At 39.4% G+C, this 27,713-nt stretch overlaps 1 protein-coding gene across 1 annotated transcript in view; it reads left to right on the forward strand.

Moving 5' to 3' along the window:
- Positions 1-27,713, forward strand: part of TECRL (trans-2,3-enoyl-CoA reductase like) — a 90,822-nt gene that overhangs the window by 26,834 nt on the left and 36,275 nt on the right. Inside the window, exons 7-12 of the mRNA XM_058182702.1 lie at positions 11,576-11,648; positions 12,268-12,311; positions 13,698-13,755; positions 17,346-17,431; positions 26,780-26,825; positions 27,517-27,607. Coding sequence (XP_058038685.1) covers positions 11,576-11,648; positions 12,268-12,311; positions 13,698-13,755; positions 17,346-17,431; positions 26,780-26,825; positions 27,517-27,607 — 398 coding nt within the window. The remainder of the gene's footprint in view (positions 1-11,575; positions 11,649-12,267; positions 12,312-13,697; positions 13,756-17,345; positions 17,432-26,779; positions 26,826-27,516; positions 27,608-27,713) is intronic.

Raw genomic sequence — 27,713 nt, forward strand, 5'->3', positions numbered from 1 at the left:
TCTAACAGCTCTTTATTTATTTCTGTCTGTAAGCCAATTTAAAACAATTCCCTAGCTGACATAGTTTCTTCTATAGGGAATTAATCAGCCAACAACCAATCAGGAGCGAATATTCCCCATTCCAACAGATAACCAGGATAAAACCTTCAACCAGCAATTATCTCCAATACATAACAAATATTATTTTATTTGTACTAAAATATATGACACTCAGGTGCCACATTGTTCATGCATTGATATGTTTGTAAAAAAATAAAAAACTTGAGAGAAAAAAGATCATGTGAAGTATTTTACCACTTTATAATGCCTTGCTAAGACCAAATTTGAAATATTACACTATTGACATGAGATATGAAAGAATAATTTAAAAATTCATCAGTATAGCTAATTAGTCTTCTAAAAATTGTACTTGATTAAGCTGATGCCATCAGATATATAATATTTGTATTTCAGTTTTAGAATGTCCTTTAAAACTTTGGGAAAGTTAGAAGGCTGAGGAGGGAGAAGCACTGGGCTACTGAGCAATTTTTTTTTCTGTGAGTAACCTATGTTGCTCAATAATAGCTATATGTTGGTAACTGATGAAAAATCATAGTTCTTCCCATTTGCTAAATATCATCATCTTCATCATCATTATTGTTATTAATTGAAAAAAACCCTTTCTAAAAGCATTTTGCTATCAGTAATTCCTGGCAGGTTATATATAATTTCTACTTCCCCAAAGGTGTTGGAGACAGTTTTGGTAAAGATAAAATATTCCTTTTCCTTCTCATCACCTCAATGTGAGCACTTTTGTCCTACTTGAATAGAGTGGGTGATGAAGTGATAAGAACCTGATGATGTAATATACAAGAATGTAGGCCAAATGAACTGGATGGCTAAAATACTTATCCAGGAGAAGTCCAGAGACTTATCTCCTTAATGTTCTCTAAAATATTTTAATTCTACTCCTATGCATTGTTTATTCCCCAACTGTTCTTTCTGAGATCCACTGTGTTTCTCTTCTGTGACGTCACTATATTACAGTGATCTTTATCTCAGACTTATTTATTTATTTATTTATTTATTTATTCATACTTTTATACCGACCTATCTCCCTAGGGACTCAGGGCGGTGTACAGCCATATAAAAAACACATAAATATACAAAGTAAAACATTCATCTAAAAAACTTATTATATAGGCCAAAATTTAAAATAGACATATAAACAATAAAACCCAATTTAAAACCAAATCTAAAATTTAGACATTTAAAAATTTTAAAAAATCTAGTCCAGTCCTGCGCAAATGAATAGATGTGTCTTAAGCTTGCGGCGGAAGGTCCGAAGGTCAGGAAGTTGATGAAGTCCTGGGGGAAGCTCGTTCCAGAGGGTGGGAGCCCCCACAGAAAAGGCCCTTCCCCTGGGCGTCGCCAGTCGGCACTGCCTGGCCGACGGCACCCTGAGGAGTCCCTCCCTGTGAGAGCGCACGGGCCGGTGGGAGGCATTCGGTGGCAGTAGACGGTCCCGTAAGTAACCCGGACCTATGCCATGGAGCGCTTTGAAGATCATTACCAAAACCTTGAAGCACACCCGGAAAACCACAGGCAGCCAGTGCAGTCTGAGCAGGAGGGGTGTTACATGGGAGCCACGAGGGGCTCCCTCTATCACCCGCGCAGCCGCATTCTGAACTACCTGGAGTCTCCGGGTGCTTTTCAAGGGGAGCCCCATGTAGAGAGCATTGCAGTAGGCCAGGCGAGATGTCACGAGAGCATGAGTGACCGTACATAAGGCATCCCGGTCTAGAAAGGGACGCAACTGACGAACCAGGCGAACCTGGTGAAAGGCTCTCCTGGAGACGGCCGTCAAGTGGTCTTCAAAAGACAGCCGTCCATCCAGGAGAACGCCCAAGTTGCATACCCTCTCCATTGGGGCCAATGACTCGCCCCCAACAGTCAGCCGAGGCTGCAGCTGACTGTACCGGGATGCCGGCATCCACAGCCACTCCGTCTTGGAGGGATTGAGCTTGAGCCTGTTTCTCCCCATCCAGACCCGTACGGCTTCCAGACACCGGGACAACACCTCGATAGCTTCGTTGGGATGGTCCGGTGTGGAAAAGTACAGCTGAGTGTCGTCAGCATACAGCTGGTACCTCACACCGAAACCACTGATGATCTCACCCAGCGGCTTCATATAGATGTTGAACAAGAGGGGCGAGAGAATCGACCCCTGAGGCACCCCACAAGTGAGGCGTCTCGGGGCCGACCTCTGCCCCCCCGTCAACACCGTCTGCGACCGATCGGAGAGATAGGAGGAGAACCACCGATAAACGGTGCCTCCCACTCCCAATCCCTCCAACCGGTGCAGCAGGATACCATGGTGGAAACAATATAACGACAGAAAAGAAAAAAAAGCAATCTTCCTGATATTTTTTGACTTATGCATAGTAAACTGACTCAGCCAACTCCAATTACAGCTGTGCAACTCTAATAAGGAGGTGGGGGCAACTTGTTTGCCTCAATAATATCATATCACCATGTTAGAGCCTTTTCAACCATACTTCTATTATTGTGTTAAATATTTTGTCACAAAAATAGATTCTTATAGTCAAATTTCAAACATTTCAAACATAAAATTCATTCTATTATATCATCATTATCATTTTAGCATTGTCTGTCTACTGCAGGATGAAGGCTTTTTCTGCATGTTTCTAACTTATACTATACTGTATCATACCATACCATACCATACCACACCACACACCACCACACCATACCATACCATAATATAAAATCCTATAATATCCTAAAAATAGGATATTGCTCTGACATGAAAAATAATGATCTGTAAGCTTTGATTCTTAGAAATTTTGGTAGAGATGATCATCTATTTCCTTTGAAAATAAGGAAGAAAAATCTAGATTAACATGAAATTTGGGAAATGAATATTTTTGTTGAGCAATACCTAGGCATGGAGCCAGTGAAGACAGGGACCCTCTATCGAACATTTTCAGTGGCTATATGGGGATATGGAGAAATCATCAATTTTTATTATGGTCATTTGCATTTTATAATGCAAATAAAAGCATTATTTTACTACTATTACTACTACTACTTTTACTACTACTACTACTACTACTACTACTAATAATAATAATAATAATAATAATAATAATAATAACAACAACAACAACAACAACAATAATGTGAATAGCAAATGAGTGAAAGATTAATTAACTGCTGTGAACAACATTTTAATTTCCATCCCATCCAACAACTATATGAAACCAACCAACTAATGTATAGCACAGCTGCCATTATAACTGCACAATTGGGTTATAAAATGCCAAAAAAGAAGCCCATTGAAACACCAAAGTGGAAAATTTGACTAGAAAATAAAATCAAGAACCTACAAGGGGATGTTAGCAATTTGAAGTAGTTGAAAGAAGGAAAACTAAAGAACAAAAAGCTGAAAAATAGTTTACACAAAAAATACAACCTGGAGGAAAAAACAATAATGGAAATCATGGAAGAACTAAAACAACACATAATAGCAACAGTAAAGAAAATTGAAAGATACAAAGGACAAATAAAACAATATCATGAAAATGTTTAGAAGAAACCAACAACTCTTCTACAGATCATTTGATGAAAGTCAAGTCCATACTAATGTTCACCCATGTAAAGAAAAAAACTTTGAACTTTTCCAAACAACTGTGGGAAAACCCAGTGGAACACAATAAAACTGCCTCCTGGATCAAAGATAGTCAAAAACAAACAACATGAAACAAAATGGAAAATATTTTAATAACAACTGATATGGTTGCACAACAAGTAAAGAAGGTAAAGAACTGAAGCACACCTGGCCTGGTTGAACTGCATGGATAATGGTTAAAACACCTAACCAACCTCCATCACCTCATGGCCACTTAATTTGAAAATGCAACAAGCGAAGAATGGTTAACAGCTGGCCAAACATATTTGATAATGAAAGATCCAGAAAGGGCACAGAACCAAACAACTATCGCCCAATCACTTGTCTGCCAACAACGTTCAAACTTTTTACAAGAGTACTGGCAAATCAAGTATTCAATCATCTGATGAAAAACAGTTTGTACCCAGTAGCACAAAAATGAAATTACAAAAGATCAGCTGCTTATTGACAAAATCGGACTAAAAAATGGAACAAGAACAAATTTAAATATGGCATACAAGAAGATATTTGACTCACACACTAGATTACAAGAAGATATTTGACTCACTACCCCACAGCTGGATTAATGCCTGTCTGAAAAACTTTGGAATCAGCAAAAATATTTGTACATTTTTGAAAGCAAATATGCAAAAATGGAAAACAGTTATAACAACAAATGGGAAGAACATTGGTGAAGTCAACATCAGATGAGGAATCTTCCAAGGGGACTCATTTTCGACACTACTGTTCAATATTGCATTAATTCCACTGACAATAATCCACAAAACACAAAACTGGGATACCAAATCTCAAGCCAACATGGCAGATAAACATCTACTATACATGGATGACTTAAAACTGTATGGGAAAAGCCCCACTGAACTTGAATCAATACTCAACATAGCAGATGAGCTTAAGAAACATCAGATATATTTTAGATGGGAGGTTCCAGCTGGTTTAACAGTGAATTATAAAGAAAGAAAGTATTTTCTCAATACAGTTTGTAAAGCACGAGATTTCTACACTAATGTATTAAAGATTGGGAACTCTTTATTAATAGATGTTAAGTTGAATGGTGAATAGATGATGGAAAAAGTGTAAGACAAAAAAAGGGGAGGGAGAATGTTTAATTCTATTATATATGATTATGATTAATTTTTGTAAATGATTTATTTTGGATATAAATGTGTAATTTTAGGGATACTATTTGATATATTTCAGGTATAAAGGAATAGGAAGATGGAATATTGTTTAACTTTGGAGGATAGATAGTAAAATTTAAGAATTTGGATTAAATATTATATTTAAGAGATGGATGTAATGTTGTTATATGGCTATTTAGAATTTAATTGTTATAATAGATATATTTTGGATAAGTTATAGGTGTAATTTTAATAATGTTATTTGATATAAGCAAGGTAAAGTGAAGATTTTAATTATTACAATTGATATATTGGATATTTGTAATATTATTTGATGTATATAAACGTCAAAGATGTGAAAAGATGGACTATTGTTTACCCTTGAAGGTTGGATAGAAAATTTAAGAAATTAAGTTGGAAATATGAACTATTTTTGAGAGACTGCTTAAGGAAGAAAGACATTTTAGAAGAACCCATGGAGAATATTGGAAGATGGAACGTTGTTTTGATATTGATTGATGAAGGTTGGATATTAAAAACTATGTACTTTATTCAAGAACAAACACTAACTCAATCAGAAATTTCTGAGAACTCTAGGAGTGGAATGGTCTGATATATAATGGATTGGAAGAAATGTATTTTCTTTGTTTCTGGAAGGGGTTGAGGTTTTAAGGAGTGACTATGGATTATGATTTGTGTTATATTTTAATTTTTGTTGTTAGTTTTATACCCTGTATTCGGTTCTGGGAAGTCCAGGGGTGGGGGAGGAAGGGAAGGAGGGGAGGGGGGATGAAGGTAGAAAATGGATTGATGATCAATGTACAAAGATGATCGAAGACGTATAATTAATGTAAGATCGAAGCTGCCTGGCTACCACTTCAGAATGATGGGAAAGAAGGAAGTAGAAGAGAGAAGGAGGTAGGAAAGAGAAGAGGAGGAAGAGGAAAGGAAGGAAGAGGGATAGAAGAGGGAGAAGAAAGGAGTAGGGAGGAAGGAGGAGAGGATGTAGATAAGAGAGGGGGAGGATGGTTGTGGAAAGTAGAAGAAGGTAGAGAAGGGAAGAGAGTTAAAGGAAGGGGTTGGTGACCAGGCAGGTCTGATTAATTGTATATGATGGTACATTAAATATGTTATTGGATATGAAGGTTAAAATAAAACTTTTCTAATAAAAAAAAAATACTAAACATAGCAGTGTTCAGCAGTGACATCAGAATGACCTTTGGACTTGAAAAATGTGCTATACTATCCATGTAGCAAAGAAAAATGAAAAAATAGAAGAAATAGAACTGGGAAATTGAAGCATTGTGAAAATATTAGCAAAGGATGATGGTTACAAATACCTAGGCATATTGGAAGCAGATAACAACTTGAATGGAAAAATCAAAGAGTCAACACAAAAGAAATACATCAGGAGGATCCACAAAATATTAAACTCAAAACTGAGTGCTGGAAACATAATTAAAGCCATTAACACATGGGCAGTTCCAATGATACTCTACCCACCTGGAATCATCAACTGGACTGTGGCTGAACTGGAAAACCTGGACGGAAAACACATAAACTTTTGAATATATACCACACTTTACATTCATGAAGTGACGTCGACAGTCTGTACCTGCCAAGAAGAATAGGAGGCAGAGGGCTATTGCAAATCCATCAAACTGTAGAAGAAGAAAAATGAAGTTTGAATGATTATGTGAACCAAAGTACAGAAAGATTGCTGCAGGCTGTGAAAACGGAGAACAGTATAAAAACAACAGAAATAAAAGCAGAATATAAGGAAAAATAGCTGGATGACAGTTTAAATGGATGGAAAACTAAAGCTTTCCATGGACAGCACTTGAAAAACATTGAAGGAAAATGTGATAACAACTTGATATGTGCATAGTTTAAGGGAGGAACCATCAGGAAAGAAAATGAAGATTTAATACTTGCAGTACAAACTAATGCCATGAAAGTGAAGATACAAAAAAACCACTAACAATCCAAACTGCCAACTTTGCAATGGCAAAGTTGAAACTGTTTCACACTTAACATGTGATTGCAGCAAAATCGTGCAAACTGATTACAAAGCTAGACATGATCGAGTTGCTAAATTAACCCATTGGTTATTATGTAAAAAATACACCCTAGCTCTATCTGAAAAGTCATGGGAACAAAGTTGAAAAAGTTGTTGAAACTGAGATGGTAAAGATCTTGTGGGACTTTCGAATATGGACAGATCATCATTTGGAACATAACACACCAGATATCACAGTTGTTGAGGGCCGAAGCATACAATTTATTGATATTGCTGTACAAGAATATGCCAGACTTGAAGAAAAAGAACTGGAAAAAATCATGAAATATCGCAACCTGCCCATTGGGAACTACATGATTATGGATGAAACATGTAACTGTGATACCCATCGTCATTGGGGCACTTAGTACCATGTCCAAAAATTTTACAAAGCACATCAAGAAATTGCAGCTTCCTGCAATGACACCACTGGAACTGCAAAAAACTGTGCTACTCAGAACATCGTATATTTTAAGAATATTTGCGGTTGAGACTCCCAGACTTTTGGTCTTGGGGGATTTCAACTTGCCATCAGCCGGCTTGTCATCAATGGTGGTTCAGGAGTTCCAGGCCTCCACGACGGCCTTGGACCTGATTCAAGTAACTGATGGCCCTACACACATTGGGGGAAGCGCACTAGACTTGATTTTTATCTCAAGTCAGTGGGTTAATGATCTGGAATTAGGAGATATAGTGACGGAACCAGTGTCATGGTCAGATCATTTTCTCCTTCGCCTAGACTTTCGGACCGCCGCCCACCACCGCAGGGAGACGGAGCCAATGCGTTGGTTCCGTCCCAGGCGCCTGATGGACCCGGAGAGGTTCCGGACGGAGCTTGGGCCGTTTCCTGAAGATCTGGCCCACGGCACGACTGAAGAACTAGTTGCGGCCTGGGAACGGGCAGCGGCTGGGGCTTTGGACTGTGTCGTGCCTTTGCAGCCTCTGACCCAGCGTAGATCTCAATTGGCTCCCTGGTTTTCCAAGGAGCTGAGAGAGATGAAATGCCGGAGAAGACGCCTTGAGAGCACTTGGAGGCTAGCCATTCCGAGGCTGATTGGACACTAGTGAGGTCTTTTACTAAGACCTACCTAGTGGCAATGGGGGAGGCGAAACGTTCTTACGTTTCCACCCTCATTGCATCGGCAGATAACCGCCCGGCCGCCTTGTTTCGGGTGACCCGTTCCCTCCTTCATCAGGAGGTTCGGGATGACCCTTTGCAAGGACGTGCTGAGGAGTTTAACGGTTATCTATACGATAAAATCGTTCAGCTTCGGGATAGTTTGGACCAAGATTGCGATGATCCAACCGAGATGACGGAGACGCGTCTTGTTGAGGTTATTTGGGATGAGTTTGATTCTGTGGCTCCCGAGGACGTGGACAGGTTGCTGGGGAGGTTACATGCAACTACATGTTTACTGGATCCGTGCCCTTCCTGGTTAGTGCTGGCTGCTCAGGAAGTGACACGAGGCTGGCTCCAGGGGATTATAAATGCTTCTTTGTTGGAAGGGGTTTTCCCCGCCGCCTTGAAAGAGGCGGTGGTGAGACCCCTCCTTAAGAAGCCTTCCCTGGACCCAGCTATTTTGGGGAGAGCGAGTCTCCAACCTTCGCTTTGTGGCGAAGGTTGTAGAGAGTGTGGTTGCATGGCAGCTCCCTCGGCACCTGGATGAAGCTGTCTATCTAGACCCGTTCCAGTCCGGCTTCCGACCCGGTTATAGCATGGAGACGGCTTTGGTCGCGTTGGTGGATGACCTCTGGAGGGCCAGGGATAGGGGTTGCTCCTCTGCCTTGGTCCTATTAGATCTCTCAGCGGCTTTTGATACCATCGACCATGGTATCCTGCTGCGCCGGTTGGAGGGATTGGGAGTGGGAGGCACCGTTTATCGGTGGTTCTCCTCCTATCTCTCTGACCGGTCGCAGACGGTGTTGACAGGGGGGCAGAGGTCATCCGCGAGGTGCCTCACTTGTGGGGTGCCTCAGGGGTCGATTCTCTCACCTACCCTGTTCAACATCTATATGAAGCCGCTGGGCGAAGTCATCAGTGGTTTCGGGGTGAGTTATCATCTGTACACTGACGACACTCAGCTGTACTTTTCCACCCCGGACCACCCCAATGAAGCTATCGAAGTGCTGTCCCGGTGTCTGGAAGCCGTACGGGTCTGGATGGGAAGAAACAGACTCAGGCTCAATCCCTCCAAGACGGAGTGGCTGTGGATCCCGGCACCCTGGTACAGTCAGCTGCACCCGCAGCTGACTGTTGGGGGCGAGTTAGTGGCCCCAAAGGAGGTGGTTCGCAACTTGGGCGTCCTCTTGGATGGACGGCTGTCCTTTGATGAACATCTGGCGGCCGTCTCCAGGAGGGCCTTTTACCAAGTTCACTTGGTCCGCCAGTTGCGTCCCTTCCTTGACCGGGATGCCTTATGCACAGTCACTCACGCTCTGGTTACGTCTCGGTTGGATTATTGCAATGCTCTCTACATGGGGCTGCCCTTGAGGTGCACCCGGAGGCTACAGTTAGTCCAGAATGCGGCTGCGCGAGTAGTAACGGGAGCCGCTCGTGGCTCCCATGTAACATCACTGCTCCGCAGTCTGCACTGGCTTCCTGTGGTCTTTCGGGTGCGCTTCAAGATTTTGGTTACCACCTTTAAAGCGCTCCATGGCTTAGGACCCGGGTACTTACGGGACCGCCTGCTGTTACCTTATGCCTCCCACCGACCGGTACGCTCTCACAGAGAAGGTCTCCTCAGGGTGCCATCCACCAAACAATGTCAGCTGGCGGCCCCCAGGAGTAGGGCCTTCTCTGTTGGAGCATCGACGCTCTGGAATGAACTTCCCCCTAGCCTACGCCAAGTGCCTGATCTTCGGACCTTTCGCCGTGAGCTAAAAACATACTTATTTATTCAAGCTGGACTGGCATAATGGTTTTTTAACATTTTAAATTGGGTTTTATTGTAGTGGGGTTTTAAATTTTTTAAATTTTAAATTTAAATTTTTATACATTGGCCTTTTTGTAATATGCTTTATTTTAATTGGGATTTTAATTGTATATATATTGTGTTTTATTTAGGCTGTACACCGCCCTGAGTCCTTCGGGAGAAGGGCGGTATAAAAATTTGATAAATAAATAAATAAATAAAGATACTTGGTTGATACCTAGGACGCTGGCACCAGTCAATGGTATTTAAGATACAATTTTAAATGTTCAGTTGTCTGAGTTTCATGTTTAATGAATAAAAAATAACAATAACAACAACAATAATAATAGTAAAAAAATAAAAGTCAGAATAATATACTATGATTGGTGGAGGATTAACAGTGGGCAGTTAAAGTTTGCCTAATTTTACACGCAGCATAGCAGAATTTGGCTGTACTCAGAAAAATTAGTTTACACTACAACAATAGTTGTACATGAAAAAGGTCAATTTTCCAAAATATTTTATTAGATAAGATTGAGTCTATGAATCCTTATAGAAGATACATTATAGTAGATTGTGAGCTACAGTTTCAGTGACCCCTTGTTCACAGGGGACAGTCTCAGGTCATATGTATTTTTTTGTATTGGTCCTGCTGTGGGAAGTATGTTGCAAAGTGCTAAGGTTAATGCCCTTAGATTTTGGGGATGGTTGTTTGATACAAATATCTTGCTGCTTTTAAAGGAGGTAGTTTGATTGCTCAAACAAACATTCTTGGGAAAAGCAGCCCAATCTTATTAGATTTTCAGATCTTTAATACATTGTTTAAGTGCACAAAGGGCATACTCATATCCCATCATTAAAAGCACTCCCCTAGAGAGACTAAGATACTGGAGTTTTTGTGAGATGGTCTTCAACTATATTGATTTGAAATTGTTTTGTATAAGGAGAGAACCCTGTAAGGAAAAGGAATAGTTTTAACCAATTTACAAAAATTTCAAAAATTAAATCTATGCACCTGTTTCTCCCTCCTTAGTACTGCATTTGAAATGCAGTGCGCTACCTGAAATATGGCTCTTAGGAATTTGGATTGCAACTTTTGCAGAGGAATAAAAGAGGAGTAAGGTCCCAACTGAGCACCAAAGAGTAATTGTGCATTAACCTTAGCTGAATATATCTTCAATGCTGCTGGAATATGTGCCTCTCTGGAAAAATAAAAAGATTCAATTGCTACCGCTGTTTGGGGGGGGGGCATAGTATCGATGTGCACTGCATTTAGTGCAGGAGGCAATAACCTGCAACATTAAATGTAATGTCTTCTTTGGAGGAATACGAGATATCATAATATCCACATTATTTGATTGCCTCAAAGAGATTGCATATCTCTGAGATCTTTACTTAATAGCAATCTTACCAAATAAGAAACTCCCACTAAGTTTAATTTGGGATATATATATATACTTTTGAATAGAAAATGGAGCTCTTCAGTAGTTTTTAGTGTTCCCTAATAAAGATGCAACAGTCCTTTGGGTAAAAAAAAATGTAAAAGATCAGGAACTATCTGTTCTGTATTCTGTTTATTCTGTTCCTGTGGTGTTCTTTCTGATGTGATAGTTAAAAAAGTGTTATTCATCATACAAGGAAACTCTCTGTAGAACAACTTCACCCTAGTTCTTTTAGAGTCATGTAAAATATTTCTGTCTTTTTTGTAAAAAAAAAATAGCAGCAAAATAGTTTATATGTATATATTTTATATCGAAATATATATTATAATTACCTGTTTTTTCCATTATAGGGCTGTGCTTTCTACTGGGGATTTACTTCTTGGTTTGCTTACTACATCAACCACCCCCAGTATACTCCTCCATGTAAGTAGAACAGAGGGATGTGCTTAAGTAATAGATGTAGATTCTTTTGGCATTTTCTCATGACTGGAAGTGATTCACTTTTGCATTGGCATTTTTTAAAAAAATATTTTTTATAGTGAAAATACTTATTTTTATAAACATTTGCAAACAGAGGAACTCTGTCCCTTGCTTTCTCTCTGTCTGATATTCCTAATGTGGGAAAGCAATATAATTTTTCCTGTTATGTGGGACGATGTTACCGCATAATGTTTTGATGTGAAGGCCAGAAATATTGTAACAAATATTGTATTGTTAGAGATACATTTGTATAGGAAAAACATAGTTCCAATAAACTGTAGGAAATCTGTAGTAAAATAATAATTATGTATATAGATCAGTGTTTTGTTTCCTTTCGTTGGATTAAATATGTAGAAATATATTGAATTAAATATTGTGAATTAAGCATTTGTTTTTAAGTACATATCGATGCACAAATCACAGTGATATCAAAGAATTAAGTTTCCAAACAGACAAAATCCTGTGAATTATCTATCAATTATATATTATTGTAGATACTAAAATGTTTCTCTAATATCTACAATCATCTAAGACTAATGTATGATTTTATTATATTTTCTAGCATTTGGAAACAAGCAAGTTTCTTTTGCTACCTTTGGATTTCTGGTATGTAAAGGCAAGCAGCTGGAGAATAAATATGAGTGTGGAAAATATCTAGTATATATAAATGTCTTTAGGGGAATTACATTTGTGGAGGATTTTTTTTAAGCTTTCTTTGAAGGCCCTATGTTTTATATTATCTGAATTTGTTTTTGAATTGAAACTTAAAAGCTGCCATTCTAATGTTGATATCAAAACAATAGTAGTTGGTCATGTAAGCATTTTAAACCAAGAAAAAAGGTATACTACATACAAAGGGACGTGGTGGCTTAGTGGGTAAGACGCTGAGCTTATCGATCAAAAGGTCGGTAGTTCAGTTGTTTGAATCCCTAGTGCCGCGTAATAGGGTGAGCTCCCGTTACTTGTCCCAATTTCTGCCAACCTAGCAGTTCAAAAGCACGTAAAAAATGCAAGTAGAAAAATAGAGACCACCTTTGGTGGGAAGGTAACAGCGTTCCGTGCGCCTTTGGCGTTGAGTCATGCTGGCCACATGACCACAGAGACGTCTTCTGATAGCACTAGCTCTTCAGCTTTGAAACGGAGATGAGCACCGCCCCCTAGAGTCGGGAACGACTAGCACCTATGTGTGACGGGAACCTTTATCTTTACCCTCAAAGAGTTTATTCATAAACTGCAACTTATTAAGGTTAGAAAGTTTTAATTTGCTAAATCAGGAAAACTCAGGGTGATTGCAAGCCATGCAGCAGACAGTAAACAATGCTTAACTAATTACATGTGTTAATCTTTATAAGTCACAATATAAGAACCAACTGCATAAGTCAGGGATAGTTCCAAATGAGGCTCTAATTTTGAAATCACTTTGCAGCCATCCTTAATAGGATTTTATCAAAGGCCAAGATGTCATTGTCTTCCATTTGGAACATTATCTTATTTTCTCATGTTTAGTCTATTTTACCTTCTCCCTACCCCACTTTTTAAACAGGGAAATGTGCAGCCTTACAAGTGTTGTAATTGATAGTCTAAAACTTTTTTGTTGGGATTTTTATTCATTTAAGCCAAAAACCCTCAACATATTTAATGCTAAATGCTAATTAACTCTGGGGTCAGGCAAACTAGCTATTGATAGCTATACATTAGCTATATATTAATAAAAACAGCAGTGAGTACTCCATAAATCAATAGTAAAGAAAGCCTAGAGGACACAGTTCATGTTGTTACTGTAGGAAATTTTTTATATTTTGTAAAGAGCATATTTATTTTTCTTGATATTCTTGATATTCATATTCTTGAACAGTACGAGAATATAAATAGGGCTTGCCTGCTTTTTGTTAACCGAATTTACTAGGCTCTCCTGATAATATATCAACTGGTTACCAAATTATAGTGTCCATCTGTACAAAAAAATTGAATAAATTTGAAATAACTTTGCAGGTATGTGAAGCTGGAAACCATTTTATCAATGTGGCTTTGGTTCATCAAAATCAGTCAGGTTTGTAGTTATTTTTCAGTTCCTAACTTTTAATTTTTTTCATAGCATTATTCTTGATGCTTGGGAAATAGTTTGAGTAAATTACCTTATGCAAACAGAGAATTTGTCAAAGACAGTGTTTCTTTCTGGCTCTCTAGAGTCTTCTCATAATGTTGGCAGGAGGCCTACTAATTGAAAATGTTCCCTTGCAATTCCTGATCTTCTTGAATCTATCTAAAAGTCTGTTTATGAATTATATGGTAAAAAGACTTCTAAAATTTTGGAACAAAAGTCAAGGCTTATCACTCAGAAAATTAAGCTTTCATACAAAGACTGATTGTAGAATGACTGTGTTCTGAAAATACTGATTGAATATTATTATAAATATATATTATTTGCATTTCTGAATGATGAAGAAAATGTATGTGGTTACTAAAAGCCAGCACGAATTTGATGGCATATAATCATACTTCTGAAATGTTGAAGATGGACAAAATTAATTTGCTATTCTTGGATGAATCTTAGAAAAACAGTCTAAAATATGGTGTGCATTGGCTTATTTATTTCTTTAATTCACCTTTATTATTTTTATAAATAATTCAAGGTGGTAAATATACATAATGCTTCTTCCTCCAATTTTCCACACAGCAATAACATTTTGGTGGATTGGGCTGAGAGTGAGTGATTGGTCCCCCTCTCAGTTTTCATGCCTAAGGCAGGTCAAAAACTCACAGTTTGCTGATTTCTAGGCCAGTACTTTAACCACTATACTAAACTGAACATAGTCATAGTCAAAAAAGTATCCACATAATGCTAAACTTTATTTTATCAGAACAGTTGACTCCATTGTCTCATTGAAACATTAAGGGTCTTATAGTATTAATGTATTTACAGTATATTATTTACAGTAAAGTATAAGTGAAGATTTCCCAAATGTTGTGCTCTTTAAATGTATCATTAGGATTGACTTAGCCTTCCATTCTTCTGAGGTGGGTAAAATGAGGACCCAAATTGTTGAGGGAAATTATGCTGACTCTGTAAACCACTTAGAGAGGGCTGTAAAGCACTATAAAGTGGCATATAAGTCAAAGTGCTATTGCTATTGCTATTTCTAACAAGGCACAAACTAGATAGTGCCTTGTTGATGCAAGAAAGTGCATCTGAAGTCAGTACAAGAAGCAATGGATAGAAACTTGTGAAATGGAGATCCAACCTGGAACTAAGGAAAAGTTCCCTGATAGTGAGAACAATTAACCAATTGCTTGCCTCTTGGAGTTGAGGATACATCATTATTGGAGGTTTTCAAGGAAAGATTGGACAACCATTTGGCCTGAATGATATAAACCCTCCTGACATGGGCAGGGAACTGGACTACAGTAGACCTCCAAGGTTTCCTCCAGTCCTATGATTCTAAGAAATAATAAAATCATTGTGGCATCCTAGATTGAAGATTTCTGGACATTCTAGAGCAGCCTTCCTTACATAGTACTATCCATTTTGAGCCTTGTTGTTATGATAGGAATTTCAGTCCATTTAAATAACACAACATTTGGGAAAACTGAACTATATTTTACTATAAATTCTGTATTTTGTATACTATTTACATTTAAATACTTTTATATACATATAAATTTAGAAATATATACGTATATTTGTGTGTGTGTGTGTATGTGCGCACATATATATAATATATTAGTTCTATAGTATGGAAATATGGTTGCAGGAATTGGATATGTCTAGTCTTGTAAAAAGAAGGAATAGAAGTGATATGATAGCAGTGTTCCAACATTTGAGGGACTGTCACAGGAAGAGGAGGTCAACCTATTTTCAAAGCACTAGAAGGCAGGACAAGAATCAATGGATGGAAACTAATCAAGGAGAGAAACAACCTAGAACTAAGGAAAAATTTCCCAACAGTGAGAACAATTAACCAATGGTAAGCTTGCCTTCAGGAATTGTGGGTACTCCATCATTGGAGGATTTTAAGAAGAGACTGGACAGCCACTTCTCTGAAATGATATAGGGTTTCCTCCTTGAGCAAGGGATTGGACCAGAAGACCTCTAAGGTGCCTTCCCACTATGTTATTCTGTTACTACACCATAAATACATTAATACTATAAGACTCTTAACACTGGCTCATACTTAATTGTTGGTCCACTAGGACACCTAGATCCCTCTCACAGTTACTACTGTTGACCAAGGTGCCACATATTCTATACCTCTATTTGATTTTTCCAGTCTATGTGCAGGAGATTTTTTTTCTCATCATCTTGTCTAAAATTTGGCAACTACAAATCTCAGCCAGCAAATGCTCAGTCTTACATATTGGAAAAAAGAACCCAATCACTAAGTACATGCTTGATGGACATTACCTTACAGATGACCCCCACCCTGTCAAAGACCTTGGAGTTTTCATATCTAATGATCTAAGTGCCAAAGCCCACTGCAACTACATAGCAAAAAAGGCTCTAAGAGTTGTTAACTTAATCCTACGTAGCTTCTTTTCCAAAAACACCACACTACAGACCAGAGCATATAAAACATTTGCTAGGCCAATTCTTGATTACAGCTCGCCTGTCTGGAACCCATACCATATTTCTGACATCAATACAGTTGAGCGTGTCCAGCGGTATTTTACGAGAAGAGTTCTCCACTCCTCCGTAACCAACAAAATACCTTATTCCACCAGACTTGAAATCCTGGGTTTAGAAAACTTGAAACTCTGTTGCCTTCGACAGGACCTGGTTTTAGCTCATAGAATCATCTGTTGTAATGTCCTTCCTGCTAATGACTCCTTCAGTTTCAACTACAATAACACAAGAGCTACCATTAGATTTAAACTTAATGTCAACCGCTCCAGTTTGGATTGCAGAAAATATGATTTCTGTAACAGAATTATCTGTGCTTGGAATGCATTACCTGACTCTGTGGTCTCTTCTCATAACCCCAAAAGCTTTAACCAAAATCTATCCACCGTTGACCTCACCCCATTCCTAAGAGGACTTTAAGGGGCGTGCATAAGAGCACAAACGTGCCTACCATTCCTGTCCTATTGTTTCTTTCCCCATATATATATATATATATATATATATATTTATATATATATATATATATATATATATATATATATATATATATATATATGCTTACACTTCCTTGTTTCTCCTCATATATATGTTTATATATTATATAATCTTTTTGTGTTATGCTTGTGTATATTGCTATGACAAAATTAAATAAATAAAAATAAAAAATAAAAAAAATCTTATGGTAATTTTGTTACTTTAAATAAGTACACGTTCATAAGGGAGATTCAACCCTGACAGCACTAAACTTAAACACTTTGAATGAATATGGTTTCTTTCCTGGAATTCTGTATAAACATAAAATGGAGGAGAATCTTTTGAATGTCCATCCAAGCTATGGGAAATCACAATAGTTAAAGAACAGTTGGAATTGAATTACATTTATAACATAAATACCTAAATAGAAAATAAACTTATAATGACAATAATTTTTCTGTAAATGAAAATAGATATACATACAATTAAATAAATAAATCTCTTCTAATTCTTGAACTCAATATTTTCTTTTTTCTTTTTTCCAACAGGAAATAAAGTATCTTTTCCAAGTCCAACACTCAATCCTTTCACATGGATTTTTATACTTGTTTCCTGTCCAAATTACACGTATGAGGTATCCTTCCTTCCTTCCTTCCTTCTTCCTTCCTTCCCTCTCTCCCTCCCTCCCTCCCTCCCTCTCCCTCTCTCCCTCCCTCTCTCAAAATAATTGATTGTTAAAATGGCCAATATTGGCTTACAGTAAGTGCTTACAGTAGTTTAATAATGGAAGAGAATATTGCTAATGATGATGCTATCTATTTTGGTAAAGAAAATAACTAAGTTCAGAGAGCACCAATGATTCCATAGTAATAATGCTCATGTCTTGATTACTCAGTCAATCTACATTCCCATCAATATGCCAGTCATGTTTTTCAAATGACTGATAATTCTTTTCACATTCTCTCCTCCTTCAACTTTTTGGAATTGCTCCATTAACAATGAGCCTTATGGTGATTCTAGTTCTGCTGCCTTTGGTCTTTTTGCCTTTTACTCATTAGATTATTCACACATGTCAAAGACCACACACCATGACATTTGGATGGCCTGCTAGCATTCACCAACACCTGACAACACTTGTTCTCAAAAACATGCCCCACTCTTGCTTGATTTTCAAAGGCTGTTGAGGTTTCACAAGAATGTGGTGTGATCTTGCACAATCTCTGGAAGTCACACTAGAAGGCTATGCTCTTGCATACTCTGCAGTCTCTGAGAATCAGGCAAGAATTCACACAATTTTTGGAGGCTGCAAAGGTCACAGACGAGCATTTTCTGAAGTTCTTTCAAAAACAAATGCCTTGGGTTACCCAGGGCAGCTTCAGCTATGCCTCAGGGATCTGTCAATACAAAAAAAAAATGCCTTAATGTAAACATGAAAAATGTGACAGATCATAAGGAGGCTAGGTTATGAGGGCAATTGCACCATCCTCCAAGACGTGTCAGTCTTGGAGAATGATGTGAGGTGGCCTTTTTGATTAGCAATGGAGGTGCTAGGGATGGCATCAGAATAACAATAGGCCCCCCTTATAGACAAGTGGCTGTCCCGTATCTTCTTAAAAGCTCCAGTTATGGAGCACCCACAACCTCTGAAGGCAAGCTGCTCCACTGGTTAATTGTTCTCACTGTTAGAAAATTTCTCCTTAGTTCTAGGTTGCTTCTCTCTTTAATTAGTTTCCATCCATTGTTTCTTTTCTTGCCTTCTAGTGCTTTGGAAAATATGTTGACCCTCTCTTCTTTGTGACATTCCCCCAAATAGTCTTTTTTTTCACTAGACCAAACATATCCAATTCCTGCAACTGTTCTTCATGTTTTAGCCTCCAGCTCCCTAATAAATTTGGTTGCTGTTTTTGCACTCTTTCCAGAGTCTCAACATATTTTTTTATAATGTGATGACCAAACATGGATTTAGTATTCCAAGTATGATCTTACTATGGTTTTATAAAGAGGTACTAATAATTCATGTGATCTTGATTCTATCCCACTGTTAATGCAACCTAGAATTGCATTGGCTTTTTTGGTGCCTGCTATATGCTGCTGGCTCATATTTAAGTGATTGTCCACTAGGACTCCAAGATCCCTCTAGCAGTTCTTACTATTGAGCCAGGTACCCCCTACTCTATACCTGTGCATTGGGGGGGGTTGCCAAAGTATAAAATTTTACTTTTTTTTTCATTGAATTTCATTAAGGACTGGATGTTGACTGGTTTGTCAGCCAATTACAATTACAAATCCCTGTGGTGGTGATACTAACCAACAAGCAGGTTGTGGTGTACTTTGTCAAATGCCTTACGGAAATCCAAGTAAGCTATGTCCACTTCATTTCACTCAGTGGTGGGATTCAGCCAGTTCACACATTCAGGAGAACCAGTTGTTAACTTTGTAAGCAGTTCAGAGAACTGGTTGTTGGAAGAAATCTTTTTTTTCCCCCCACTTTATAGGACTAATCTTGTAAGAAAGGTAGGAAGAAAACATTCTGGTGTTGTTTCTAGGCTAATCTTTATTGCCCTGCTTACAGAAACTGCCTCTCTTGTTAACCCGTATTACATTGTAACAGCTAAGGCGAAGTGCCCATCGTGAGTGATGTTGAGTTGGCCACACCCACACAGTCACATGACCACCGAACCACACCTACCCAACTGGTCATTAGGGCAGAGAACCGGTTGTTAAATTATTTGAATTCCATCACTGATTTCACTGGTCCACTAATTTAAGTACTTTGTCAAAGAATGAAGTAAGATTTGTTTGACATGATTTGTTTTTGGCAAACCTGTGTTGGCTTCTGGTTACAACTTTGCTTGCTTCTATGTTTTCTCAGATCTGTTGCATGATTATGTTTTTCAGGATCTTCCCAGACTGATTGGTCTCTAGTTTCTTGGATAAGTTTTCCCTTCCCTTTTTTGAAGATAGGAACCACATCAGCTCTTTTCCAGTCCTCTGGTAGTTCCTTGGTGCTCCAGGATCTTTGAAATATATGATTCAATGGTTCTAAGATCATATCTGCCAGCTCCTTCAGAACTCTGGCATGTAATCCATCAGGTCCTGGTGACTTGAAATCATCTAGAGTGGATAGTTGTTCTTGTACTACTTATTTTCTTACTTATTTTCATTTGTATTTTTAGTCTGTCTTTTAATCTTGGTAGGTTGGGCTTATTATCTTTTTGTGCGAAGACAGATGCCAAGATGCCAAGAATGAATTAAACAGCTCTGCTTTCTCTCTACTGCCTGTTTCTTTCTTGTCATCTTCTCTCATTAGTGGACTGATGGTTACCTTGACTTTTTTCTTGTTTTTTTATATGTTGAAATAATTTTTTATTATTATTTGAGAGTCTTAGCTTTCCTGACTTCATCTTTGCAAGTGCAGGCCTTAATAATAGGTCCCTCTTTCCATATTTTGTACCTGTACTTTTTGTCTTTCAGTTTATGAGAGAGTTCTTTGTATAGTCATGCTTGTTTTTCTTTTTCAGTGGTTTTGAGCTGGAGTGGGCTTTTGTAATCCTATTTTTCAGAGTTTTCCAAGTTTCTTGAATTGTTTTCCCCTTAAGATTTTAATCCATTGAATCCTTCACAAACTCTCTGTAATTTTGTTAAAATCAGCTCTTTTAAAGGCTGAGGCACTGATTGTGTTCTATTGTTTGTATTTGCATTATATTGAATTTCAATATGACAGGGTCACTTTTACGCAAAGTTCCAGCAATTTTAATCCTCTCTATCATTTCTTCTCTGTTAGTATTAGGTCCAGTAAAACTGTCCCTCCAATCTACCTTTCAGATGACAAAGTTGTCATCTAGATTAGTCAGGAACCAGTTTGATCTCCCACTTTATGCAGAATTTGTTTCCCAGTTGATATCAGGGTAAATTAAAATCTCCTATTAATACTGTGCTAGTAATACATTGTTAAATAGTTAGCAAATAATTCATCTATTTCATCTGCTTGGTTGGGTGGCCTGTAGTATGCACCTATGAAAATGTTATTTCTTTTTCTTTATATATGCATTCTTTATATATGCATTCTAGGAGGCTTTCATTTGGGTTTTGTACATCTCTGTAGAGATTAGTGATCTCTTGCATATAATGCAACTCCACCTCCTCTTTTGTCAGGTCTATATCTTTTGAACAGTTTGTATCCTTCCATCAGTATATTCCACTGATCCATTTCATTCCACTAAATTTTGATAATGGTAACTATATCATACTTGCCATTGTGTACTAGTATTTCAAGTTTATTTTGTTTGTTCTCAAACTTTGAGCATTTGAATATAAGCATTTGAATCCTTTATGTCTGATCGTGGGTAGGCTTCCTATATCTGAGTTTTTCTTCCTTCCCATCTGTCAAGACTAACTTAAACTTTCAGCTATATTCCACTTTGCTCATGCTTCACAAAGAATAGAGGGGTGGTGGTCGAGTGGAATGCAAGGGTGGGGGGAATGGCAATGGAAGGACTGTATTTTGGCACCAGGGGCTGGTGGGTGAGCTATGTGAGGAAGGTGGCAGAAGCAGAGAATCAGCCTATCCCCCCTAGAGTCATGGTGATCCAGGGAGGAACTGGAAGGCTATGTGAGCAGCTAAGCAGGATGACCCAACCAAGTGGAAGTTTCCAGCTGCAACTGCAGTCTGTTGATTGAGCAGCTAAGGGAGAAGGTCTGGGGAGCCATTTCACTGAAAGCGTGGTCACAGGAGTCGGGGCCATGAAACCATTGCCTCCCCTCCCCTCCTGCAGCTGATGGTGCTGATCCCATCTGAGTCGGTGGAAGCCCCCACCAAGGGACAATGGCTCCCATCCCAGATGCAGCCACATTGAGGGGGCAGGCAATGGCACACCAGCAGCAGCTGGTATATCCATTCAGGTGCCCCTGGCTGTAGTGGGGTTGCCACCTGGATACATTCTAGTGCAAAAGTACCGACTGCCACCTCCCTTACCAGTCCAATTCAGTGGGCGACCCAACAACTTGGCTTACTTCATGACCCAAGTCTGGAACTACATGGAGCACCATGAAGCGATGAACCCAGATGAGTGTCAATGCCTAGATCAATGCCATTACATTAAGCCTGGAGGGGGATGCAGTGGGATAGCTGGTGTTTCACCATGACAAGGGGGCTCCAGAGCTGCAAGATCAGGATGTAGATGTTGTGAGACAGATTTGAAGACCCCACAGCAGCCTGGTGTGCAGAAACCCACATCCTCTCCCTGCAGCAAAGCAAGTGGCCGGAGGCAGACTACACCCAAGATTTTCATAGCCTGGCAGCTCACCTAAGAGATTGGCCCAAATGTATGCTGGTCTACCTTTCTGAGAGGGGCTGAACAAGGAGCTGTATCACAACTGACTGCCCATAGTGTGTGTGCCCCATGACCTTCCAGCATGGTATCAGTTAGCCACAAATGTGGAGCTTGACCTGATGGAGTATCGGAAGCATGTTGCACATGAGAACCAGCCCCACTGAATGCTCAAGAGATGCCCAGTGTTCCTTGGAGGGATAGAGGGTGGGTCCTCTACCAAGGGGGAGAAGTCCTGCTGGATCCTGGGACCATATTTCTGATATGGGAAGGAAGGACGTCCACTGGGTAGTTGATTGTCTTGTACCATAGCTGGCATCTGCACCGCGAATCCTGGTCCAACTGAAGCAAAAAAAAAAACACCCCCAAAGCCAAAGGAGAAAATGCAGACAGCTCAACACGTCATGGAGGTCTCTCCCCAATGCAGAGAAGGGGAGGGAACTCCAACCCATGGAAACCCCAGTTTGGTTTTCTATGAAAGTGACAGGAAAGGGGAAGATGATCCAATGGTAAGTGGCACCATAACCCTTATGATGGCCCAAATGGAGATTTTGGTGCCCTCCCCTTATGGCCTTGTTGAATTCAGGGTTTACTCAGTGCCTAATTAGCCTTCAGACAGTGGAGAAACTAAGATTGAGGCTGAGGAAGTTAAAGCAGCCCATACGATTCTCCAGTTAGAGAGAACTGGAGTTGACTCATTTATGGGAGGGCAGCAGCAACTTGTCTAATGGAGCCAGTGAGCCTCAGAGCTGTGACTCACATAGAGACTGTTGATTTTATTGTGGCTCCTGGAATGATGAGACCATGGTCCTAGGACTAGCTTGCTTAAAGAAATGGAATCCAACAGTAGATTGGGACAGCAACAAGTGACAAATGAGGAAGAAAATGGCTAGCCAGCAGGAGCCAGCAAAAACCCTGAACACCAGTTAGGAAACTAAAAGTGGAGTTAGCAAATACCCTTAAAGGAAGCAAGAAGTTAGAGTTGCTTGTTCTTTGAATACTGTGACCTAAAAGAGGTGTTCGGTGAAAGGGAATCAGATATACTCCCACTGCCCCACAGACTGTGCTGTTGAAATCTTACCAGGTACTAAATTACCCAAGCCAAAGATGTATTCCATGATGGTGAGGAAGATGAAGGAACTTAGAAGTTAGCCAGGGGATTTATCCAGCCAGCAAAGCAAGGATAGCTGCCCCTGTAATTTTAAAGAGAAGAAAGATGGGTCTCCCAAATTATGCATAGATTACAGAGGATTAAATTCATATACATGACAATATGTATCCCCTCCCCCTTATGAATGACATGCTAGGCTACATAGCCAAGAGGAAGATCTTTATTAAGCTGGACTTGAGGGAAGCCTATTACTGAGTGAGGATTAAAGAGAAGGGTGATAGAAAACTGCATTCAACTGCCTTCCATGTTGCTATCAATTTCAGACAATGCCATTTGGACTCCAAGGGGCACCAATAGTAGTCATAGAATAATAAATTAGTTCTTGCATGAACACCTGTACAAAAGGGTGCTAGTATAATTAGATGATACCCCAATTTATACTGAGACCATGGAAGAGCATGTAAGGCTAATGAGAGTAGTACTTGAGAAGCTGCACAAAGCCCAGCTATATGCAAAGCAATCTAAATGTGACTTCCAGAAGACCAATCTAGACTACCTGAAGAACCACATCTCCAAGGGTGGGGTGGAGATGGACCTGGCCAAGATGAGAGCAATCCTAAATTGGGAGGGCTCTCAAACCAGGAAGCAGTTGCACAGCTTCCTGGGATTCATGAACTTTTACTGGCAGTTCACTCCCATATTTGTCCAGATAACCTCGTCTATCACCAACTTGCTCAAGTTTATCAAATGCCAGGCAGCCTCCGAAATGCTGAAGTGGCTCTTTGCTGCTGAGCTGGTCTTGAAGCATTCAAACCCAAATGAGCCTTTTGTGGTCCAGGCAGATGCCAGTGATATGGCAGAAAGGGAATGAAAAGGGAAAATTGCAACCATGTGCCTACACATCTCACAAATTGTCTGATACTGAGAGGCAGTGGACCATCTGGGAGAAGAAGGCTTACATGGTCTGGTGGGCTCTTCTCTGGAGGCAGTTCTTAGAGGGCAGTAAGATTCCATTCAAAGTGTGGATGGATCACAAGAATCTGGAGGCATTAAAGATCCCGAAGAAGCTATCTCCTAAGCAGGTCCAAGGGGCTCAGGGTTTTTTTGCTTCAATTTTACCCTTTTCTACTTGCTGGGTGAGAAGAATTTCTTAGCTGATGCCTTATCTCGCATGCCCCAATACAGAAATATCTGAGAGGAGGTAGTTAACTCCATTATCCCATCCAGGCAGCTTGCAGCCCAGTGCTTGCAAGGCAGTAGAGGAAGCTGGCTCGGGACTTGATGATACAAATGCTAAAAAATGCTTTGGGGATGAATGAATAGTTCCAAAGACATAAAGATGATCTGTTGATGAAGGAGAGCTTAGCCTGGAAGAGGAATAAAGTTTACATTGCAGCCAGCCAGAGAACTTTGGTGTTTGAAGCCATGATAGAAAATCCAGAAGGCATTTGGGGTTTATGAAGCTCCTTCACCTAGTGAAGAGACAGTTCTGGTAGCTAAAGATGAAAAAGGACAGAGAAGCCTATGTTGCCAGCTGTCCTCTGTGTGCCTCCATGAAACAGAGTCTCCAGGCTTGCTACAGTCAGTAGCCAACCCAGTTAGCCTGTGGGAGGAGATATCTATGAACTTTATTATGGAGTTGACTGAGAGTGCAGGGAACACAGAAATTTGGATTGTCATTGACCTGTTTCCGAAGCAAGAACACTTTATGGTTTGTCTGAAGATTCCTTTAGCCCAGGTCCTAGCCAAGATGTTTGTGCAACACTTCTACAGACTACACGGAATCCCAAAACACATGATCTCAGACAGGGGATGCAATTCACCACAACATTTTGGCAGGAAGTTTTAAAAGTGATAGGCTCCTCCCAGGGACTTAGCTCCACCTACCATCCAAATACCAAATGGGCGGCTGAATGTGCCAACTCAGTAGACCAATACTGCGCTGTTACATAAATTATCAGCAGACTAATTGGGCTGAGCTTCTGCCTTCACAGAAGTGGCATATAGCAACTCAGTGCACAGATTTTATCCCTTTCAAAGTGGCCACAGGGACTGAGTTCATACTCATGCCAGAGCTCCCACAGGAAGCTCCGGCCTCAGTGTCATTAGCCGACTGGATAAATACTCTAAAAGCCATATAGTCTGCCATGCATGAAGCACTAAATACAGCTAGGGAAAGTCAAAAAAGGCAAGCAGATCAGAAAAGGAATTTAGAGTGGGGGATAAAGTGTATTTGTCCACCAAGTATCTAAACCTGAGACGGCCTTGTAAAAAGTTCAGTCTCAAATACATAGGACCTTTCCAAATTTGTCCAGATTATGAATCCGGAGTTAAAGTTGCCAAGAAGGCAAGTTCATCTGGTATTTCACTGTGGTCTTTTAAAACCCTTTCAGGGTTTTAGGCCAGTCAAAGAACCATCTCCTCCTCTCATCCTAGTTAAGGGAGAGGAGCACTATGAGATAAAAATGATTCTTGATTCCAGATATCATAAGGAAAAATTAGTACAATAGAAAGTCTAACCAGCAGATGCTGAGTGGATGGCTACACCGGATGTTAGGACAATGAGGTTAGTTAAAAGGTTTCAGAACTAGGTACCCTCAATGGCCTCAATAAAGGATGTAGCAGTAATTGGGTTGTAAATAATACTGTATTTGTATGTTTATTGTTATTTCAGGTCTACCCTTCTTCTGGGGGGGGGGGTCGGCATGTCAAGACAGACTCGAACTTTCACCTATGTTCTGCTTTGCTTGCAACTTGACAAAGAATAGGGTGGTGGGGAGTGGACTGCAAGGGTGGAGCGAATGGCATCCAAGCATCATTGATTCCCATGAGACATTGCTCCCCCCTCAAGGACATCCAGAGCAGATGTCACAACATGATCGGCTGGTTCCCAAAACAAAATGAATAGAAGTTATTGGTGGACATAATGGACTGGGGTGGCCTGAGGGGAAAGATTAAATGAACTCTGTGTGCATTTGCACAGGAAGCCCAGAGCTGGTTTCACTGCTTCTGTGCCAATGTGGATTTATTCAGTTTATATTCTTGATAAAATAATGTCCTAGGATTTTCTGGATTCTGGATTCGCCAACTCTACATTGACACCATCATTTCTTACCTCATTGTTTGTTTAGTTGTCTTGAGGTTTATACTTGGGATTAGATCCTAAAGATCCTAAGGACTGGTCATTCTCCCAGGTTTAGTTTAAAGTCCTTTTGATAAGTCAAGGCCTTTATGTTAGATTCAGCCTTGGTGCCGCTACCAAGTGCCTCTGTTCAGGGTGGTATAGATGTGGGAGGGAGATGGAGAATTGTTTCACTTTCTTTTGTGGGTGACTGAGTGTGATATGTCTGCAGAGTCATGTTAGGTTTTTTTCAAACTTTTGAGCTGAAAAAGTTTGCTGGCGCTGCCCTAGATGGTGCCTGGGGAGATGGAACAGCTTCCACTGAAGCCTAATGTGAGCCCAACAATTCAGCCAAAACAAAAAAAAGAAGGTACTTTTATTGCCATCTGGTGAAGGTTTTCTCTTTTATTCCTATAATAGATTGGCTCTTGGTTGTGTTTTACAGTGATGACACAAACTCTGCCAGGTAAGAATACATATGATTTGTATTAATTAAGAACTATGTAACAGCTGACTCCTTTCATCTTCCAGCGAACCAAGCAGAATAAAAATCAGTTTAGGATTTATTTCTATTATTGTCTTAATCAACAACATTATTTTTTTAGAGTTAGCTTTTTTAGACAAAGGCACACTTACAATTTTGGGAACACGTGATGGAAATGAAAATGGCTGCCAAAAAAAAAAAGTTGCCATGATTGTTAATACAAATGCCACTTACCAGAAAATAAAGTAGCTCTCCAAAAATGAACTTAGACTTCGAAAAACCAAGAATATATCTTATAAAATATGATATTAAAGGCTTGTTGTTTGCAGTGTGTGCACTATTTAATTTAATTTCTCTCCATTAATATTTTTTTTGATCCAGCACGAGGAACATTTCAATAATAAGGTTTTTCCTTTGAAATCAGGGAATTTGAGGAAGCCTTATTTTTAAATAGACAATGTTCAGTAAACATGGAAGCTACTAAAAATAAAATCTCATCAGACTACTTCCAAAAATGCATGAATTCCATCTAGGATCTTGCCTCTTAAGCTTTAATGCAGTACAAATCTTCCCAATTCTAAAACAACCTTGTATGGCTGGTGAGGGTGGGCGAGAGAAAATATATTTTCTGACAATGACCCAGTTGACCAGCAATTTCCTTCTTTTTCTTTAGTTGGTGTTTTTGCATTACTAATGTCAATCCAGATGGTACAATGGGCTCGAAAGAAGCACCAACTGTATCTGAAGAAATCTATTACACACAGGTGGAGAAAAGCTATGATTCCCCTTATATTATGAATGTACATGAAAGTGGTTTGTACTATCCTGGTCAGTTAAAAGTGTAAATACAATTCATTCTGTTCTTGAAGG

Source organism: Ahaetulla prasina, chromosome 4 (genome assembly GCF_028640845.1).
Source record: "Ahaetulla prasina isolate Xishuangbanna chromosome 4, ASM2864084v1, whole genome shotgun sequence".
Lineage (NCBI taxonomy): Eukaryota > Metazoa > Chordata > Lepidosauria > Squamata > Colubridae > Ahaetulla > Ahaetulla prasina.